Source organism: Gossypium arboreum, chromosome 11 (assembly GCF_025698485.1).
Source record: "Gossypium arboreum isolate Shixiya-1 chromosome 11, ASM2569848v2, whole genome shotgun sequence".
Classification (NCBI taxonomy): domain Eukaryota; kingdom Viridiplantae; phylum Streptophyta; class Magnoliopsida; order Malvales; family Malvaceae; genus Gossypium; species Gossypium arboreum.
Window position 1 is genome coordinate 10,954,547 of NC_069080.1, and position 22,984 is coordinate 10,977,530.

General features: G+C 32.1%; 1 protein-coding gene across 3 annotated transcripts; it reads left to right on the forward strand.

Moving 5' to 3' along the window:
• Positions 1–11,523: 11,523 nt before the first annotated feature.
• Positions 11,524–18,693, forward strand: LOC108471231 (meiosis-specific protein ASY3-like). Of its 3 annotated transcripts, none has more exons than XM_053022353.1 (11): positions 11,524–11,891; positions 12,264–12,506; positions 13,015–14,703; positions 14,792–14,951; positions 15,617–15,751; positions 15,841–15,913; positions 16,013–16,162; positions 16,236–16,294; positions 16,888–17,022; positions 17,739–17,830; positions 18,265–18,693. In XM_053022353.1, exons 2-11 carry the CDS (start codon positions 12,474–12,476, stop codon positions 18,328–18,330), a joined length of 2,592 nt encoding a protein of 863 aa, XP_052878313.1. In that variant the 5' UTR covers positions 11,524–11,891; positions 12,264–12,473; the 3' UTR covers positions 18,331–18,693. The 3 variants fall into 3 exon arrangements, with proteins under 3 accessions (XP_052878313.1, XP_017628339.1, XP_052878314.1); XM_017772850.2 differs by having other exon boundaries at positions 11,524–11,826; XM_053022354.1 differs by having other exon boundaries at positions 11,815–11,915.
• Positions 18,694–22,984: the final 4,291 nt, after the last annotated feature.

The following is a 22,984-nucleotide window of genomic DNA, read 5'->3' on the forward strand; positions in this document are numbered from 1 at the left end:
TTTTATAATTTTTCTTTCTTTGTAACTCTTCCATCTAAAAGCTAAAAATATAAATTTATCAACTGAATTTGATAAAAATATACCAAAAATTGAAACACAAAAGAATCCAGTACAATAAATTTCATTTTTTCTTATTGTTTTAAATTCATTCCAGATACTTTAAATGTTCAAGAACTTAATGTCTCTCGATGTTGATTAACTCATTTTTTGTTTGGTAAACTATTAAAATATTTACTTTCATTTGACTTAAGTTACATTATAGTCACTTATATTTAAAATGTTACGTTTTTGTCACTTATGTTGTCGTGTTATAACATTTTAATTACTGAACCGTTAATTATCGTTAATGGTGTAACAGTAAATTAATCTGACACGTCAAATTATAATTTCAAATGAATTTTTTAGGTTAAATTATGTAATAGCTTGAATTTCAACGATGTCAAAAATAGTGATTCGAGACCATCAAATCCGACAAATGAACTCGTAGATTATATTATTTAATATTTACGAGTCAAATGTAGTTTTTAAAAGATTTTTGGAATAGTAAATTGTGTTTTATAAAGATTTATTTGGTCAAGAAATTGAGAAAAAGAGGTATCGAGATCTCGATGTTATAAACCGAGCCATAAATATTTTTATAAATATTTACGGAATGTCAATAAGGTAGTATTAAAATTTCATTAGAAAATTTTGACGTTTGGGTGGTCAATTAAATAAAAATGATTAAATTGGAAAATGTGTAAAAGTTGCTAAAAGGATTAAATAGCTCAATTGTCAAATGAGGAAGGACATAAAGTGAAAATAAGCCCAAAGGAGATATTTTGGGCGGCAATAGCTGAGAAAAATCAGGAAATGGGTGAAATAAGGGCAAAATTAGAAAATTGCCAAAATTAGCTAAATAAAAATAGGACTAAATTGGAATATCTAGAATTCTCTTCATTTCTCTTCATATTCATCAGCTGAAAAACAGCCATGGAAGGGGGTTCAAGCTGGTTTTCATGCTCTAGCTTCATGTAAGTTTAATTCTTGCTTTCTCCTTGAAATTTCTATGTTTTTGGAATTTTACAATTGGGTCCAACTTACTATTTCATTAGTTTTTGATTCCATGGCTAATTTTTAAAGTTTTTATGGATGAGTGCTGAAATAATATGATGAATAATCATATAATTGAAGCTTTACTTTTGGTATATGATGATTTTATCAAGTAAAATTGATGGAAATTCATTTTAGGACCTAATTAAGAAAGAGTTTGGAATTAATGTCTAATGCTAAAGTTCTGATTTTTAGGGGTTATGAAGAATTTTAAAATGATAGACTAAAGTATTAATTAAGAAAAATTATCTCAATTGAGGGGTTAATTGAGTAAGGACTGAATTGTATAAACTGTGAAATTTGGGGCAAAATGGAAATCAACATTTTTCACTAAAACTGTTTTGGACAGCAGCAGTAGTGTAACTTTGGAAAATCACCAAAAATTTTATAAATCGAATTAGAGGATGAATAAAATATGAAATTAAAGTTTATTGAGTGTAATTTCTTATAAAAGAAAAGATGTAAGCAATGGAATTGTGAATCATGAGATATAATAAATTTTATGAGACAAGGTCAGAATGATTTCGGGTTCCCCTATTTTGACTTTAGAAAATCATAAAAAATTGGAGAAAAATAATTAGTGGCTTAAATTTATATGTTTAGAATCCTTAATTATCCTATTTTCCATAGAAATAAACGACAACATCATTTGAATCTTGTACGAGGATATAATTAATTTTTAGTGAAGAAGAGTTGGAACTATTAGACAGCAGAACAGGGGTAACTTTAAAGAATAAACTGTACTTATTGGCTAAACCAAAAATTCTGAAAATTTTATGGTAAGAAGATATATGAGTTTAGTTTCAGGGAAAATTATTGGATCTTAATTTGGAGTTATATAGCTCCAGATATAAATAATTTAGTGACTATGACACAGATGGACAGATTGAATATTTATAAAAGTAAATAATAAAGATTATAAATAATGTTACTTACAATTGTGTTATATACATTAAGGGTGTGGAATGGAGAGGAGGAGGAGGAGGAAAATATATATGAATATCCAGCTAGCATGGCTAATTTGCATGTTTTAGGCTTAAGGACTGAATTTAATAAAAGTAAAACTTCAGGGGTAATTTTGTAAAAATGTCAAAAATGACCAAATTGAAGGGAATGAATTTTTTTTATTATCTAAATTAATAAATTGAATGAAAATTTCAATTTAATATGGGGTGAAAATTGGGAAAATGGTAAATTACCAAAATGCCCCTTAATCTTGATTTTTTTGCAATTTCGCCAAGTAAGTTCGTGTAACTTGAATTATATTCTTAAATGCTTGAAATGCATGTTTTTTTTATATGAATATGATTTGAATGTTCATTATATGGAAATTTATGAAACATTGATATATTTGAAAAAAAAAAAAGGGGAAAAAAAATCCCGGTTGAACGGAAGGAAAATTCGATGGATCTCTGAAAAGGAATTGACGGTAAAAAGGATCTAGCTCGGACGGGTGATCCTATCTTGATATAGCCCTCCGAAGAATATGTGTAAAATAGATTTAGCCCGAACGGTAATCCAATTAGGTCTCAATTTAACTCGACCGGCAATTCGATCCAAACTCATTAGAGTAATTGTCGTTGCAGGGGATTTAGCCTGGACTGGTAATCCCACTATAAGGATGAGGTTCGCGGGAGTGTGCTCTCTGATATGGAATGTGTAAGACCATGGTTGAAAGATACCATGACAACCTGATATGAAATGTGTAAGACCATGGTTGAAAGATACCATGGCAACCTGATATTAAATGTGTAAGACATGGTTGAAAGATACCACGGCAACGTGATATGAAATGTGTAAGACCATGGTTGAAAGATACCATGACAACATGATATGAAATGAATAAGACCACGGTTGAAAGATACCATGGCAACCTGATATGAAATGAGTAAGACCATGGTTGAAAGATACCATGGCAACATGACGGGAAAATGAATAAGACCATGGTTGAAAGATACCATGGCAACGTGATATGAAATGTGTAAGACCATGGTTGAAAGATACCATGGCAACTTGATATGAAATGAATAAGACCATGGTTGAAAGATACCATGGCAACCTGACATGAAATGAGTAAGACCATGGTTGAAAGATACCATGGCAACATGACGGGAAAATGAATAAGACCATGGTTGAAAGATACCATGGCAACATGACAGAAAATGAGTAAAACCATAGTTGAAAGATACTATGACATCATGTCGAAGATAAATAAGATTGAGGAAGAGAAACGCCAAGATATCTATTGAACAATCGATATTCAGGTAATATGTATGAGATGGAATGGTTATATGAAATGGTTGTGTGAAATGTTTACAGAATTGGTCATATGGAAATATATGTACAAAATAGTTGTATGAAATAATTAAGAAGATAGATAAATAAAATAAGTATAGGTACATGGAATTTAATTTATGTTAAGTTTAATACTAACTATTACCAAATAAATATATACAAGATATAAGGAAATGATGGTGCATGAAATATTGATATAACGAAATGAATGATATATGCTTATGAAGAAACAAGAAGAGAATAATATATTTTGTGACATGTACATATATAATTATCTTTGATATGTTGATACAAGGAAATTATGTAAGTTGAGACTATTATTAAACTCAAGTGTGATATGTTGAGAAAATAGGTATATCAATGTTGAATTTATATGAAATATGTGCAAGTATACTAACAATGTTGTTGTTTGACGCTAGACAAGTGCCAAGCTATTGACTGAATGGTAACATGTTTAATTATAAGGAGCATTGAAATGGTAAGTACTTAGATGAAAATATAATTTAAGATTTTTGAATTTTTTTATGATCTCGATTTTATTTCAGTTGGTTTCTAATGTATGTTTTGGGCTTCGAGGGCCCAATAGAGAGACGTTATGATTATTTCAAAATATGAATAATAAATGACTCAAAATTATCTGAAAATATTCAGTAAACTCCTGTAATGCCTCGTACCCTATTCCGGCAATGAATACGGGTAGGGGGTGTTACAAATTATACAATTAATCCCTATTTTTTTTTATTTTAAGCATTTTTTTCTTTTATGTTCTTTTGAGTTTCCTTTTTTTTTTCCATTCTCTTTTACTTTTCCATTTGTTTTCCTTCCTTCTCTATCTCTTTTAACGTGATTTTTTTATGTTTACTATTTGTTAAAACATCTGTTCCGAGGGTTACCATAGTCTTGCTGATGGTGAAGAGGTGGAGTACGTTGTCAAGTCTTTTGAAGGTCGCCCCAAGGCTATTGAGGTTACTAGCCCCAATGGCAACCCTATTCGTTGCTCCTTCAAATTCGGACAAAGCGGCGGCAGTGGTGGATCGATGGAGGGGAAAGGAAAGGCGGTTACGGTGGAGGTGGTGGCGGATGTTATAAGTGTGGTGAGATAAACCATTTAGCATGGGAATGTAGGTAAGGTGGCGATGGTGGTGGAGGCAGATATGACGGCGGCGGCAATGCTTAAATGTGTCCCAGTAGTAGCCACTAATTTTAATTAGGGGTTTAAATGTGTCATTCACATTTCTCCGGTCCATCCTTTTCCTTTTCTACTCATCTGCTTCATCGGTTTCGTTATTGTCGATAGTTTGCTTTTTATGTTTTTTTTCCAATTTATGCAAAACGATTTCTCTTAGTCAATTTGTTTTTATTTTGAAGTTGGCAATAGTTGTAATGGGTGCTTTCAGAGTGGTCTTACAAAGTGAGGGTGGACATTAGTATCGATGGAAACAACGATAAAGAATAAAATGATGTTAAAACTCATCGTCATAAGTGTTTATATAGATATCATATAAAAAAGAAAAAAATAAATTGTTCAAAAATAAAAGTATAGGGTTAGTTTTAACAAATGAAAAACATAGAAAAACTACACAAAGAGAAATGGAGAAGGGAGGAAAGCAAAATGAGAAATAGAAGAGAATGGAAAATGAAGAAAAAAAAAAGAAAGTTAAAAGAACATAAAAGAAAAAAATAAATTGTTCAAAACGGAAAAATATAGGGACCAATTGTATAATTTAACCTAAAATTTTCATTTGAAATAATGATTTAATATGCCACATCAACTTATTGTTACACCGTTAACGGTAATTAATGGCTTAGTGACTAAAACGTTACAACTCGATGATGTAAGTGACTAAAACGTAACATTTCAAACATAAGTTACTAATATGTAATCTGAGGCAAACAAAAGTGACTAGTTTGGTAGTTTACCTTTTTTTTTTAGTCTAATATGACCATGTATATCATATCTCGAATGATATAAGTCAGTACAAACCAAAAGTTACACTAAAACAAAAAGTAAAGTTAAGAATTGTTTGGACAACACAGAGTAATTGAATGATAATTACTAGAGTAGTAATTACAAAAAATTGTAATTCTCTAGACATGTTTATCTAATAGAGTGTAATTACATTGTAATTCTCGTGTCATGTTTGGTAGTACAAATTGTAATTACATAGTTACATAATTTATATTATTTAAAAATATTAATTATTATAAAAATTATTAGCATGATAAAATAATTTATAAGCAAGTAACAAAAATTAAAATAAAATACTCATGGGCATTATTTTAGCCTAAAACAAGAGTTGATAATATGATACTATAAAATAACAAGAAAAATACACATTAGATGCAATTTTATCTAATTGTTTTGGTGCATTTTGTATGATTGTTTCCTTTTGTATTTAACATATGCTCAATATTATCATCTATTGATCATTGGTTGAGTTTATCATTATCTAAATTTGAATCTGCATCATTAATATCATCAAGATTTCCTTCTTCCATGTGCTCTACAAAGTATAGATCTTCTCAATTTCACTTATACTTGAAGTTGGCCAAACCACCTAAGCTCTAGGTCCAATGTGAGTAGGATCACTAAGCCACGCTTCATAACTGGAAATATAATCATCGTGGAAATACATGTTGCTCGTGCAAAGAAAGATGATGGAGAGTTAACCAAAATGGGCACTCAATATTTTAGAGATCTTTTCCAAATCACCGGTATGGCTATCGAAATCGTGAGCATCAACATGTAGGTTCTAGATCCAAGTGGTAGTAGCAGTCCCTTAACTATTGTTCTTGAGAAGTGGCTTGGTCTAACCTATTGCTCGAAAGAAGTTTTTACGATATCCCTATTTACCAAAATTATGAAATATGCAACATGCTAGTATGATTCAACATTTTTTCATGCTATACTAAGGTAAAGTTGTTAATATGAGAAATATTTTCCTAGAACAAAAAATATATTTTCAACCACATTTCAAAGTCTTGAATGTCTTAAATTAAAGAATTTATGAGTTGTTTATGGTGTTCCTACTTGGCACTATTATCTCAAATAGTATCATACTCCATAATACGGTACAAGAAAACATTTTTATTTGCACAATCAATATCGACCTTATAATATAGTTCAAATAGTTTGTAGCTTTAATTATAAAAACTTATATAAATTTAATTTAGAAAAACACTTATAATTATATGCCTTTTATAATACCTAAATTAAATTAAAAATATAAAATTTATAATATATATAACCTTTATAAACTTTCATAACACTTATTATAAATAATATAATTTTTGTCATAATTTTAGAAAATTTTTTTTTATAAATAAATTATGATATAATATCTTTTATGAATAAGTATATATATATTTATAATATATAACAAGGATACATAAATAAATTATGTCCTTGATAATAACTTTTATAAATAAATATATTATAACATTTTTATAACAATTAAAAATAAAAATTTTGACCATAACTTTAGAATTTATTTTAGGATTTAAATAATATATATTGTTGTTATAACTTTATAAATACACACATTATTTTTATAATATAATTATTTTTAAATTTATAATATAATTTTTTTTGCTATAACCCTTCTAAATACTTATATGTGTTTATACTTATAATATAATTTTTATAATTTGCATAAAATAATTTTTAAAATCAGATATAGATGTAATTAGCTGTTTAATTATACTTAAATCAAATTATTAAGTGATTTTCTCAACCCTACTCAAATCTAATTATTACGATGCTTTTTAAAGAAACAAAATTTAGAAACCCATATAGATTATCAATGTAAAATTGGCTTCTTTAATATAAACTCGATTAAATAAAACATCAACGTGTGGAGAAATGAGTAGTTGAAAAGTTAGGAAGAAATGGAGGCTTGCACCAATTGTATATAAGATTGATCGGTTAAAGACAAGTTTTCAGTATTGTAAATTGAGTTTTGTACGCAGGAGTACTAACCAGGCTGCAGACTGGATTGCATCCAGGTATAAAAAGGATATGTGTATTGATAATAGTGGGAATTTGGTCTTCATTCTTGATAAGGATGGTTTACCGGCGCCTCCTGAGAATGTTTGATTCTTTGGTATAGGAGAAGCTTGTTGTCTTTCTCTAGTGTACTTGGTTGTGGTGAGAGTTTAGTCTGTTACTCTGTGGAGCGTTGTTTTCTCTTGGTAATTTTTCAATACTGTGTACCATCGATGTTTGATGATCAATGAATTCTGATTCTTTACTGTTTTGATGATCAATGAATTCTGATTCTTTCTGGCAAAAAAAAATCAACTTAAATTTTAATTCTGAATCTTGATATTTTATGTCGATATTCAGTACTCCCATTTGCGGAGATAAATTAGAATACAATGCAAAATTTCCATTCTCTTTTACTTTTCCATTTGTTTTCCTTCCTTCTCTATCTCTTTTAACGTGATTTTTTATGTTTACTATTTGTTAAAACATCTGTTCGAGGGTTACCATAGTCTTCTTGATGGTGAAGAGGTGGAGTACGTTGTCAAGTCTTTTGAAGGTCGCCCCAAGGCTATTGAGGTTACTAGCCCCAATGGCAACCCTATTCGTTGCTCCTTCAAATTCGGACAAAGCGGCGGCAGTGGTGGATCGATGGAGGGGAAAGGAAAGGCGGTTACGGTGGAGGTGGTGGCGGATGTTATAAGTGTGGTGAGATAAACCATTTAGCATGGGAATGTAGGTAAGGTGGCGATGGTGGTGGAGGCAGATATGACGGCGGCGGCAATGCTTAAATGTGTCCCAGTAGTAGCCACTAATTTTAATTAGGGGTTTAAATGTGTCATTCACATTTCTCCGGTCCATCCCTTTTTCCTTTTCTACTACTGTTTCTGTCGGTTTCGTTATTGTCGTATAGTTTGCTTTTTATGTTTTTTTTTCCAATTTATGCAAAACGATTTCTCTTAGTCAATTTGTTTTTATTTTGAAGTTGGCAATAGTTGTAATGGGTGCTTTCGTAGTGGTCTTACAGTGAGGGTGGACATTAGTATCGATGGAAACAACGATAAAGAATAAAATGATGTTAAAACTCACTGTCATAAGTGTTTATATAGATATCATATAAAAAAAGAAAAAAAATAAATTGTTCAAAAAATAAAAGTATAGGGGTTAGTTTTAACAAATGAAAAACATAGAAAAACTACACAAAGAGAAATGGAGAAGGAGGAAAGCAAAATGAGAAATAGAAGAGAATGGAAAATGAAGAAAAAAAAGAAAGTTAAAAGAACATAAAAGAAAAAATAAATTGTTCAAAACGGAAAAATATAGGGACCAATTGTATAATTTAACCTAAAATTTTCATTTGAAATAATGATTTAATATGCCACATCAACTTATTGTTACACGTTAACGGTAATTAATGGCTTAGTGACTAAAACGTTACAACTCGATGATGTAAGTGACTAAACGTAACATTTCAAACATAAGTTACTAATATGTAATCTGAGGCAAACAAAAGTGACTAGTTTGGTAGTTTACCTTTTTTTTTTAGTCTAATATGACCATGTATATCATATCTCGAATGATATAAGTCAGTACAAACCAAAAGTTACACTAAAACAAAAAGTAAAGTTAAGAATTGTTTGGACAACAGAGTAATTGAATGATAATTACTAGAGTAGTAATTACAAAAAATTGTAATTCTCTAGACATGTTTATCTAATAGAGTGTAATTACATTGTAATTCTCTGTGTCATGTTTGGTAGTACAAATTGTAATTACATAGTTACATAATTTATATTATTTAAAAATATTAATTATTATAAAAATTATTAGCATGATAAAATAATTTATAAGCAAGTAACAAAAATTAAAATAAAATACTCATGGGCATTATTTTAGCCTAAAACAAGAGTTGATAATATGATACTATAAAATAACAAGAAAAATACACATTAGATGCAATTTTATCTAATTGTTTTGGTGCATTTTTGTATGATTGTTTCCTTTTGTATTTAACATATGCTCAATATTATCATCTATTGATCATTGGTTGAGTTTATCATTATCTAAATTTGAATCTGCATCATTAATATCATCAAGATTTCCTTCTTCCATGTGCTCTACAAAGTATAGATCTTCTCAATTTCACTTATACTTGAAGTTGGCCAAACCACCTAAGCTCTAGGTCCAATGTGAGTAGGATCACTAAGCCACGCTTCATAACTGGAAATATAATCATCGTGGAAATACATGTTGCTCAGGCAAAGAAAGATGATGGAGAGTTAACCAAAATGGGCACTCAATATTTTGCGAGAGATCTTTTCCAAATCACCGGTATGGCTATCGAAATCGTGAGCATCAACATGTAGGTTCTAGATCCAAGTGGTAGTAGCAGGTCCCTTAACTATTGTTCTTGAGAAGTGGCTTGGTCTAACCTATTGCTCGAAAGAAGTTTTTACGATATCCCTATTTACCAAAATTATGAAATATGCAACATGCTAGTATGATTCAACATTTTTTCATGCTATACTAAGGTAAAGTTGTTAATATGAGAAATATTTTCCTAGAACAAAAATATATTTTCAACCACATTTCAAAGTCTTGAATGTCTTAAATTAAAGAATTTATGAGTTGTTTATGGTGTTCCTACTTGGCACTATTATCTCAAATAGTATCATACTCCATAATACGGTACAAGAAAACATTTTTATTTGCACAATCAATATCGACCTTATAATATAGTTCAAATAGTTTGTAGCTTTAATTATAAAAACTTATATAAATTTAATTTAGAAAAACACTTATAATTATATGCCTTTTATAATACCTAAATTAAATTAAAAATATAAAATTTATAATATATATAACCTTTATAAACTTTCATAACACTTATTATAAATAATATAATTTTTGTCATAATTTTAGAAAATTTTTTTTTATAAATAAATTATGATATAATATCTTTTATGAATAAGTATATATATATTTATAATATATAACAAGGATACATAAATAAATTATGTCCTTGATAATAACTTTTATAAATAAATATATTATAACATTTTTATAACAATTAAAAATAAAAATTTTGACCATAACTTTAGAATTTATTTTAGGATTTAAATAATATATATTGTTGTTATAACTTTATAAATACACACATTATTTTTATAATATAATTATTTTTAAATTTATAATATAATTTTTTTTGCTATAACCCTTCTAAATACTTATATGTGTTTATACTTATAATATAATTTTATAATTTGCATAAAATAATTTTTAAAATCAGATATAGATGTAATTAGCTGTTTAATTATACTTAAATCAAATTATTAAGTGATTTTCTCAACCCTACTCAAATCTAATTATTACGATGCTTTTTAAAGAAACAAAATTTAGAAACCCATATAGATTATCAATGTAAAATTGGCTTCTTTAATATAAACTCGATTAAATAAAACATCAACGTGTGGAGAAATGAGTAGTTGAAAAGTTAGGAAGAAATGGAGGCTTGCACCAATTGTATATAAGATTGATCGGTTAAAGACAAGTTTTCAGTATTGTAAATTGAGTTTTGTACGCAGGAGTACTAACCAGGCTGCAGACTGGATTGCATCCAGGTATAAAAAGGATATGTGTATTGATAATAGTGGGAATTTGGTCTTCATTCTTGATAAGGATGGTTTACCGGCGCCTCCTGAGAATGTTTGATTCTTTGGTATAGGAGAAGCTTGTTGTCTTTCTCTAGTGTACTTGGTTGTGGTGAGAGTTTAGTCTGTTACTCTGTGGAGCGTTGTTTTCTCTTGGTAATTTTTCAATACTGTGTACCATCGATGTTTGATGATCAATGAATTCTGATTCTTTACTGTTTTGATGATCAATGAATTCTGATTCTTTCTGGCAAAAAAAAATCAACTTAAATTTTAATTCTGAATCTTGATATTTTATGTCGATATTCAGTACTCCCATTTGCGGAGATAAATTAGAATACAATGCAAAATTTGAAGGAAATAAAAGAATACGATGATAAATTGGAATTTTGTTATGATAATATAACAGATTTCCACGGAGGGGATGAAATCTGTTAGGTGGGCCGCCCCATCATCCGTTGGGCATCTAAACCTCGGTTGTAATAAGAAAAGGATTACAGGGACAGTCTAGACAATTGACTGGCCTCAGAAACAAGCGCATTACGCACCATGCATACGATAATACTTTCTAATACGTTGCAATTTTGGCGTTTCCAGTTCCAAGAAGCCCACAACAAGACATAGATTTCCCTTTTCCCGCTTCTTTTCCACATTTGCAGAAATTTACTCGAAAACTGACCATTTTTCCCCCTCTCACCCTACGAGTATTACTCTGCCAGTCCACTTTTCTCTTCGCTTCTTTCAACTGTCGTTCAAAGTCGCCGAGCAAAATCGAAAATCCAGTGCACTTTAATTATCCGCTGAAAAGTGAGCCGTTAGAAATTACATCTCTCTCAATTTCAATTATTCTCGGATCGGATACCCTTCTAAATGTTATTTCACGTTTTCTTTTAGATGTAAATTTAATTATGTTGTGAATCTATGGCGGTGATCTCTCATGTTTTTCTTTTTTCTGTTTATGACTTTCACCTTTTTCCTTGATTTTACTTCATACCTTTTTTTTTTTTTATCTTTCTTATACTGTTTGGATTCAAATTTATGCTGTTGATTTTTCTTTTCTTTTGAATTTACTGTTCATGATCTTTTATTGTGATTGTGAACAATTAGAGTTGAATCATTCGCGTTGTATATTTTTTCTGGTTTTCTTGTAGTATGGGATGATCGATTTTGAGTTAAATATCTACTTTTTTTTTTAATGATTTCCTTTGAGACCTGACGATTTGGTGCTTCTTCCTTTGCTCTAGGGTTTGTTTGGTTGGAGGGAGACAACAAAGTCAGAGAAAAAAACAGCTAAAAGCTTGACATCTCACGAGAAAATAGAGAGATCTCCTAAGATTATATCTCGAACGGAGTTGAACCATGAACTTGAAATTTGCATTTTCTCAATTGCTCACTCCACAGGTTGCTTCTAGTAGCAGTGTCTGAATTGTTCATATCAAGAGAAAATTGTGAGAATGGAAGTAGACGTGAGGCAAAGCTTACGAGAAGTAAGTAGGAAAAAGTGTCAGTTTATTAAGCTTCATTTTCCTTTTATTGAACCATGTCGCCTCTTTCTTGCTCCAATGGTTTGTACTCAATAACTTACAGATCTGCAGTTTTTGTTGCTAGAGGGCCTGCTTATCATAAGTGTGACTGGATTAGAATGTTAGTTTTAGAATATCTATTATTTTATTTAAATAGAATATGATGGTACTTAATTAGTTCTGCTGTTCTATTCAATTACGTGCATTGTCTTTCATGAGTAGATTATTTTCCAGTTATTGCAGTTTGTAGGTCTCGTTTTCCTGGAATGTCTAAGTTACTTCATTTTGACACTTTTGAATACTATTTTAATTTTAATTGGTCTAATTTATAGTTTATAGAGCAAAATTAATAACAGTGAACTGGTATTCTTGTTACTGCATTAAGATTCCAGTAAATTACGGCAACTCCAATAACTGCTGCAAGAAAGTTTGTGTCTGAATTCTGATGCCTAGAAATTTTTTTCCCTTTCAGGATCAGATGAGTGACTGTCGAAGTTTTGGCAGCAATTTTCATCCATCCAGCCAATCTAGAAAGATTTCGATAGGAGTTATGGTAGATTATTTAGCTAAGAGAAAACCTGGACGCACCAAGGAAGATCAGGATAAACGGGCAAATGCAGAAAGAATCAAACCTAGCATTGGAATTTCCTTAGAGGGAAAAAACAAAGGGGACGCTGTCACAACTTCTGAGGGGAAGCAAACTGAAGATGCTGGGAAGGTGAAATCTCCATGGATTACTCCCAGATCCTTGCATAGAAAGGCTCTTGCTCCAGAGACTGCCTCCTTACGGGAAGAAACTTCCAACCCTAGACAGAAGAAACTTAATACAGCGGAGGATGTGCCAGAAACATATTCATTTCCTTGTTCTCCAAACCAAAACTTTAATGCACATAATATTGGTAGCAAGCAGAATAAATTTGATGGCCTCATTAATGGCTTTGCCAACCAAAGGAAAGGCAGGAAGGATGGCAACTCACAGAGGGTGGAGGAGTTAAATTTTGCAAATGCATCAAAAGATAAAGTGGAGTTAAAGCACAAGGCAGGTAACACTCAAAACATACAAACTGAAACTTTGAAACAGAAGCTGCAGGAGCTGTTTGGCACTGTTTCTTCACCAAAAAGTCTGCAATCTAGTTTACAGTCTCATAAGGTCACCGCCAATAATTCAAAACAAGAGAGAAGTGCTGATCATGTGGTGGACACAGCTGTAAAGCCGAGACAAAATTCAGTTACTGTAGAAATTGTTTCAGACAATCCTAATAAGACTGTTAAGACGCCAGTAACCTGTCCCTTGATCCAAAAGCGATCTCCCGCAAAAGTGCAGCTTGCCAACACTAAAATTGGTTTATCCTCCAAGCAGAAACATGGAGATAGCATCTTCTCTGTTGGTGTAGGAAGATCTGCAAAGCTAGATGGTACTGTCAATGGTGGTTCATTGTTGCCCCGGAAAAGGAAAACTGCGAAGAAAAGTTCTAAAATTGATCCACATCAGGTCTGTTTTCCTGAAGAAAACACTGCAGATGAGATTAAGCAAACGACATATAGGACTGAAACTCCACCGCCTGCAAAGCTAGCTGGTACTGTCAATGGTGGTTCGTTGTTGCCCCAGAAAAAGGGAACTGAGAAGAAAAGTTCTAAAATTGATCCACATCAGTTCTGTTTTCCTGAAGAAAACAATGCAGATGAGATTAAGCAAACAACATATAGGAGTGAAACTCCACTTCCTTCAGAGAAGACTTCTATACTTGGTAATAAGATCGAAAGCCTTCTTGATTCCTTTAGTGAGAAGGGGAGTGAAAACTTTGAGAAGGTTCAAGAAAAGGACACTTTTCATCCTCCATTGACCAATGAGAGAAATCAGCAGAGTAATTTTGACAATCCACCATCACCAGAAAAAGGGGATAAACAAGAAGATGAGGGAAATACATCCTTGACGAATTTTGTACAAACACAAGATGATATCCGAAGTCCAACTTTTGGATTCAAAACACCCATTCTAAATACTTCTGCGAGCCCAACACCAAAAATTGTTGAGATAGAGCAAGGTACTTGCAGTCCTGTACCCTTTGAGAGAGGACTTACCATTGGAAATTTTGGGAGCTTCAGGACTTTCCAAACTTCTGGACCTTTTAGTACATCCAATGCAGAATCTCAGTCACCTGTATCCTTTACTAATCTTTCAGGATTCTGATATGGGAGTTGAATTTATATATCTAAACTTGAGTTTGTGCTTCCTTATTGAGATCCAGGAAGATACAGGGAAGCATACTAATTCTTCCCTCGGGGAGCCAATGCCTGGTAAGGAAACAATTGATGCAGTAAATGAGCATTTTGAATCATCATCGGCATCAGAACAGCAGTGGTCAGGAAACTTTGAAGAAGGATCACCCATTATTAAAAACTATGATTGTAAGTATATAAAATGCTCCTCTGAAACACAATATATGCATTTCTCCTAACATTTATTAGGGAACTCCATTTGGGATATGACTTACCAGTAATTACTTCTCAATAATAAATTAATTGGATGAGAAGAATTCATATGTGCCCTTCTGGCTCACATGCTAGACATTCTACCTGATTTATTACTGCTGACTGATTCATTATCAGTTGTTTATTTTCCATAAGTAGAAAGATTGGAAAGTTGCAGTTTAATTTTGGCCTCATTCTTGATATCACACCCTCTGCATGTCTTTATAATTGAACGTTTGTATTCTCTCTAGGGAAACTGTTTAGAGCAAAAATCATATCATAAAATACTTCACCCTTGGGATTGCTGTTAGCTATTTTTAATATCGTGCCATGAACGATTAAACTATTAAATTCGTGGTAACTTATCCTTTGGAGAAGAATTGTTGGTAACCCGTCCCATAATTGCTCCAAGTTTTCTTAGGCTATTTGGCTGTGTTTCCCAATATGCATGCTTAATTAACTTCACATGCTCAACCCACTGTTCATTGTGTATAGTGTTATGCATCAGCATAGATTCTTCTTATTTCTTCTTCTTTTCTGATTTCGAAATTCTCCTTCTTAATGGGTACTCCTTCGATTGTTTATCTGATGATGTTGTCAAGGTCACAGAGAAAATCTGACCTCACCGGAGACTGTTATTTCTGAGAAACCAAATTTTGTGTATTGCCCAATCAAGCGGCTTCGAAATGAAGATGTCAAACTTAGTCAATTGAGTCCCACCTCATCCTCCCCAAAAGGCACAACTTCTTAACATTTGAACATCTACCGCTCTTCCTATCTACCCATAGCTTTCTTTCTAAAGTAGTTCTTCTCTATTTTTCTTCAGAAGGGGCAGGAATTGGAGAAAGCTATTGGTTCCAGGAACACTTGGAACAAGACCAAGAAGATGAATTGACAAGGTCCTCATTTATATCTAAACAAAGATTAAGAAATACCTGCTGTTAGTATATGTGGACCATCTTCTTGATTGAGTTGACTTTTGCTTGGTAATGTTTCAGGGCTATTACATTGTTAGCTTTGGCTTTAGAAACATTTAAACGCAAAATAGACTCATCTACTACAAAGAAGTCCACCGAGATTTTGATGTCCATTTCTGAGGAGATGAAGTCAATGTTGCTGAATGCTGAGGCTCAGATTGAATCTGATGTGTATGTATTTAAAGCTGAAAGCTTTGCTTACCCACATTTTGATACTTAACCTTTGTTTTTCATAATCTTTCAGAGGGAAATTGACTAGTCTCAGTAAAACAAAAAGGAAACGCCTGGAAACAAGATTGCAAGGTGACATTTTTTTTATTAACTAATTAGCTTGATTGACCTTAATAAGATTCCATTGGCTCCTATTTGTATTGAAAAAGTTCTTATATGTATCATGAACTAAACTATTTGTTTATTTTACCAATCTCGATGTTACAGATAAGAGCCCCAAATATATGCCTTTCCACTTGTAGTTCACTGGTCTGGCACAATGAGCTACATTTAGCCTTGGTGTTTGAATGTCTACTTTGGTCGCACACATATGTGCCAATGGATTAAGCATGACATACAAGGTTTTGTATCAGAGGCATGCTATGAACATGCAGTCATGTTTTTATTGAGAACGCACATGCTTTTACCAAAAGGCATGTATGGGGATCCTACTTTCTGTGAGAAACTTGATTGCTGGTATATGGTGGAAAGCAAGTGATGCTAGTGTATCCGTGCTAACACAGTTTGACCTTTCTTTTCTTTTCATTTGCACTTGTATTATAATAACCTTGAGACAGGAGTGCTATCGGTCTTATGGATTCTCTTATTTTATATTTATCTTAGTAAATTTAACTGTCAAGGAGGCATTGATGATTTTCTTTTTGATTTGCTTTATTTTCTCACAGAGCAACAAGAACTATTGAAGCTGATACTTGAAAAGTTCAAGGAGGACATTCATCGTCATCTGTTGGATTGCAGTAGTATCCTTGAAGGGATGGAAGCTCACCAAAATGAACTAAAGGGAACCATGAAGAAACAAAGTATGGCAACTTTTAATTATTTTGAAGAAATTCCTTAACCATGACTGCGTTATTGCATATTGTTTTTGTATATGTTTCCTTTTTTGCTTAAGCAAAAATGTGATTCCATTTGCCCCATTACGAGACAGCATGCTTTCCTTGTTACTGACACCTGGTGGTGAAGCTATTTCCATTGAACTTTTCGTTGGTGGTTATGGAGTAATTTTATGTGGGATATTTCTTGGGACAATATCTGCGATTCATTGGGATATTGATTGATTCTGAATGCATGGCTATTTCGTTTTACATAAATTACTTTTATTTCAGTGTTTCTTGGACATGACCTCATCTAGGGTATTGCGATGCATCCCAATTATGAACATTGGTCTAAAGGATTAATAAATTCCATGGTGTTCTAGGTCCCATTAATACTTACGTTTTGAAAACTCAGCATTAGTGGTTGCATTCAGGAATATAGTATTTATGACTTTCACCGCCATATTCTCATATTTTAGAATTATTTATTGCAGGCTGTAACATTTTAAAAACTGGCTACACTGCAACATTAAACCGCTTACTTAGATTTAGAAGCAGCTAACAGTTCATTTGAAATTAGAATTCGATGTATAGTCATAGAATTATGTTTGAGTTTGACAGTCTTAGTGCATGTATATAGATAGTATTATGATCAAACAATATTGTGCATTTTGAATGCCTGATGTATAGTCATATTACAGAAGTGTCACACCAGAAGCTTCTCATGCATGCGGAAGAAACAGCTAAAATCCAACTCAATAATGCTGAAAAAAGAATCAAAGCTGTCCGTGAGGCAAGTTTTTCATTTCTGTTTATATTAGTGCTAGCGTTTCCACAATTCAGGCACATGTGTAATCCACATATTACGTTGGGCACCCACTGCCCAAATGCTTGGTTCTGGAAATATGGTGATACGGTTACCAAACCTTGGCGAGAGGTTTAGATATATTAATTGGGTGCCACTAGACCGTAAGATTTGTGTGGGCTTGGTAATCTATGCTGTTGGGTATACAGCACGATTTTATGGAGTTCCATCACTAAGTACTGATGGTTAACAAGTTTATGCTGGAATCTATCAGTTGGTACCCACTTTCTGCTGAGTCCTCATACTTAGGATATTCTTCATAGACCATTCATTTTTAGCACTCAAATTCTTCATTTGTGTTTTATAACTGAATGTTTTATACCCTGAATAACATACATGTTTATCATCCTGATTTAATGCAGTCGGCGAGGGAAAAGATGCTCCAGCTGAAACATGTAATAGCTGAGTGCTTGAACGGTATATGCTAAACTGAGAGGCCTGAAGATTGACTTGACATCCTATGACATATGAAGTTTGACTTGGAAAATTTTGCATGTCCATATATTTTCCTAATACCTTATTCTACTTTAGCTCCTTGATTATTCACTTTAGTTTACCCAATAGAATTAGAACCTTATCTGTAATAGTGGACAATCACTTTTTGTTTGCGTGGACTGTACTTCCGTTCTTGATGCCTATGGTGCTGGAGTAGTGATAGATTTTTATTATTTTAGATAAAAAATGTAAAGAATCTCTGTGACTACGGATAATTAGATTTATGGCCCGCAAAGATGAGACTTTTCCTCCCAAGCATTTTTAGAGGATTTTGAATGCAGAAAGCATTTTGGAGATTCCAATATTGATTATAAGTACATTATATCTGTAGTAACTCTTTTGTTGGCTGTCATCTGCGAACTGAGATGGAGCCACTGGTATTTTGGTCGGTTATCTTTCCAAGTTCATCATAATGAAGGAAAACGATGGTACAATTTTATTGGTTGTAATGTTGTTTGCCGCTGCATATTTGCAGACATTAGCGGGAGCGATAATCCCGGTGATCTTATCCTTGGCATTATACTTGTATTGAATTATTTAACTTAAAAAGTATGTTTGTGTCCAGGGGCCGGTTATGGAGTTAGTTTCTTCATATTTCACGCAAGTCTCTATTCCCCACAATCACAGCAAGAGATGTCTTCAATTTTCTTTTTCTTTTTCCCCTATTCCACCACTCCTTTTTCTATGCCCCACCATCCGCTGTTCGGTGTGATATAACGAAACTAATTTGCCATTGTGGTCTTTTTCATCAGCATGGGTGATGGGACCAAAGAAAAAAGCAAACCCAAATAAAATAAAATAAAAATAGAAGACAATATGGTCTTTATTTGGCGGAACACTGTTGCAAGAGACCAGGTGAGGAAATTTCTGGGGTTTCTCAGGCAGACACGCCAGTCTTGAAAACGAAAGACTTCGAAAATCGGGCGTATTGAATATGGGATTAGGTTCTCCAATTGACATGCATTTAATGTTGGTTGAGTTTGGGGCTTTCATCGTAGTCATGATTGTGGTGGCCTGAGACCCTCCGTAGCACTGTCGCTCTCTATCTATCTGTCTGTTCTCTCCTAGAGGATTGATTGGTCATGGTTTTGCTTCGTCGACCCTGTTAATTTCTGCCTGAAAGACGAAAATGTCCATCTAAAGAAAAAGGAATAGAAAAAGTACAAGGCAAGAAAACATAGGGGCACGTGAACCATAGGGTTGATCACGTGATGTACACGCTTTTTTCTTCAATATTTGTTCAGTTATACCATGAGATGCGAGGGGAGGATTTGATTCGATGCTAGTGAACGCGACTAACTATAGAAATGGGTTATTGGGAGGCGGTGGCTCCACTTGGGACTGTGGCTACTCCTGGTCCTGACCCCCCATCCACGTGAGTGAGTGTCATAGATTCCTTGGTGGGGCTCCCCCAAATATGTTGGCCGATGTCTTCGTCACGTTTTGAACCTTCGTTTTCCATTTCAAGATAATGAAGATAATGAAAATGATCGCCACTGTTCGTTCATTGGCATTCTGCTTATTCATGCTGATTGTCAACTCAATTACCATTTTGGTGTGGTTTTCAATTAATCACCTACTAACTGCCAACTCAATCACATTTTGGAATGGCTTTCAATTAATCACCTATTTCAAGTTTTAGTAATAATTATTGTATTAATGCTTCATCCAACCCTTCTTGACCCAGCAACATGCACTCCATTCTTTTTTTAGACATTCCATTCTTGGTGATATTTTTAGGATTGATGTATTAATTGGGGTTAGAATTTTGTAGTTAATTTTATACTAGAGTATAATTTTATTTTAAAATTATTCTTTGAACTTGAAAATTAGTCTTTAAATTTAAAAATTACATCAATATTGAGACTTGGACATTTTTTCTGAATTAACTTTTATATATCTTTAAAAAGAACTTGAATAAATTAACATTAAATGTAAAATTAACTTAGATTTGAATAAATTCAATCTTAAATATAAAAAAAACATTAAAATCAGTTGAATGGGTAAATTTAATCTATTACTATGTTGAGGCTTAAAAAGGATTAACCCATGTAAATTTATTTTATCTTACAAGAAAAAGAAATCTGTTTGGACACTTTAAAGTTTTCGGGTACAAGTATATATGTGACATATGAACGGAAAAGTCAAAGAATTAAATATACCCTTAGATACTTGCAAATATGTATCTACTTAGATTCTCATCTAATATTTTATTTGAAAAGCTTTAAAATATATTATTTGGAAAGACCACGGAAAATTTTCTCTACCAAAAACAACATAAAATGATTAAAATATGCCATATATTCACCTATTCTAATTCCTATATTTTTATTTTTTAAATTTCAGATTTAATTATTAATATTGTTAAAATTATTTTATTAAATTCATGTTCATTATAATATTATTTTTTAATTACATTGTTGTTAAGTGAGTAATTTTTTATTTTAAAATATCACATCAACACTATGATAAATAATTGCAGTGTATTTTCTAGAGGCAATGACGATGCATAATACAATATTTTTAATGCAACTTAGTATTAGTTAAATGTTAGGTAACCAGTATGTCGATATTTGCTTACATTTTGTTTTTGAGTGCAAAGAACATTGAGAACAAATACAAATGCTATTAATGTAAATAATAGAATCTTATTAAATCAATCTATTTAAAAAAATTATAAATACAAATGATAAATAAATTACACTTAGAGCACTAAATCCTAACATCATCAATCCCAACAACATATTATCTGCCATCACCGTCTCTAGCACCAAATTATACACCACTCATAATGAACACATTATGGTTTGTGGCATGCATTCGGCATGACGTTTTTGGTGATTTGCCTTTTTTTACATTTGTAATGATGTTTTATATATTTTATTCGTTTAATTCAGGAAACTTATAATTTATTCTAAATGTATTTTGTTTGTTTAATTCATTTGAGAAATACTTAGTTTTTTTATTTATACTATTGTTTAAATTTCTAACCGAATTGGAGTTATAAGTCAATTAAGCACTAACTCAATAAGAAAAATTCTAAAAATGTCATTTCGTTTTTAAAATATGTTAAATTGTTCAATGACACTTTAGTATTTTATTTAAAAAGGAAATAAAAATTTACTTAGAATGGGATTTAAACTCATGCCATTTTTATTAAAAAACTTAATTTTACCTCACAACTCCTTAAGGTACTATATTTTATACATTTTATTATTATGCATGTAGACACTAAATTCAATCAGGATCTAAAAAAATCAAATTTTTCTGATCGAATTAGACTATTTAAAAATGGGTGATTTTAAAAGTGGTTTGCTCTCTGTAGCATGTATATGTTTGCTATCTGTAGCATGTTTTTGTGATTTATGTTTATTTCATTATTTTCTAGTTTCGATGGTTTACATCGGTGTTCTTTACTAGTTTTGTTTTCTACATGGAAAGGGAAATTGAGAGTCTTAGCATAGAGGATGGAGAAGAAGAAGAAGAATGGTTTCTTCCAATTAATGTTGAATTGCGGAAATCAGTTCACGAGCTTTTTTTGGTAGGATGTTTTCAAATGAAGAGTGTGGTGCACTTCTCGATTATGAGAAACACGATGGCTAACCTCTAGCACCCTTTGAGATGAGTTTAGATATTAGATTTGGGAGAAAAACGCTATTTGTTCAATTTTTTTCATGAGTTGGATATTGAGCAAGTGATTAATGGGGATCCGTAGACTTTTAATAACCATTTATTGTTTTTTTCACCGCTTATAGGAAGATGAAGAATCGATAGAGGTTCCTCTTATTTTCTCATTGTTTTGTATTCAAGCTCACGATCTCCTCCAGGTTTCTTTTCAGAAAATATTGCGAAACAATTTGGTGATTTTATTGGAAAATTCATAGAATATGATACGGAACAATTAAATTGAGGGATGAAAAATTTTCTTCGAATCTGAGTGTAGATAGATGTCTGAAGACCTTTGAAGCGAAGAAAGAAAATTATGATCTCTCAATCGAAATTTACTTATGTGCAATTTCGGTATGAAACATTAACCCTCTTTTGTTTCCTGTATAGATGTTTAGGTCATGGAGATAATATCTGTCCAATCAAACTTAATCAAGTTATGAAGGAAATAAATATGGGTTGGGTCTTGTCTTTGAGGGCATTAATGAGAAAAGCTACAAGTGTGAATAGTGTTTGGTTTCGTAAGAAAGTATACAATTTGGGGAAAGTGTGATATGGGGTAGAATTCAAGGGATACGATGAGTAGAGAATAAGGGAAATCAATAAATTTCATATTAGGATTTAATTTAGAAGGATTCAGAAATCAAGCAGTTAAAGTTAAGGCGGGACCCTCTAGTGGGATGGATAGGGTTGATATGGAAAAGGACATGGAAGATAGCTTGATAGAAAATGGGGATGGGAAGAAAAGGCTAAGGTTTGAAAATATAGTTTTTAGCGTTTTCGTTTCTGTAGATTCATTAAGGTCCACTAATGAGTGGATTATTGCTCAAGTACAACAAAGATTGGTACCTGTCAATAGGCAAGCAGGCCAGGAGTAATAAAACTCTTAACCTGGAATGTCCACGAATTGGGAAACTCGTG

Coding starts and splice junctions, on each gene's coding strand:
- LOC108471231 (XM_053022353.1), top strand. CDS start 12,474: ATGGAAGTAGACGTGAGGCAAAGCTTACGAGAA. Junction 17,023..17,738: donor GGGAACCATGAAGAAACAAA/GTATGGCAACTT, acceptor GTCATATTACAG/AAGTGTCACACCAGAAGCTT. Junction 17,831..18,264: donor GAATCAAAGCTGTCCGTGAG/GCAAGTTTTTCA, acceptor GATTTAATGCAG/TCGGCGAGGGAAAAGATGCT.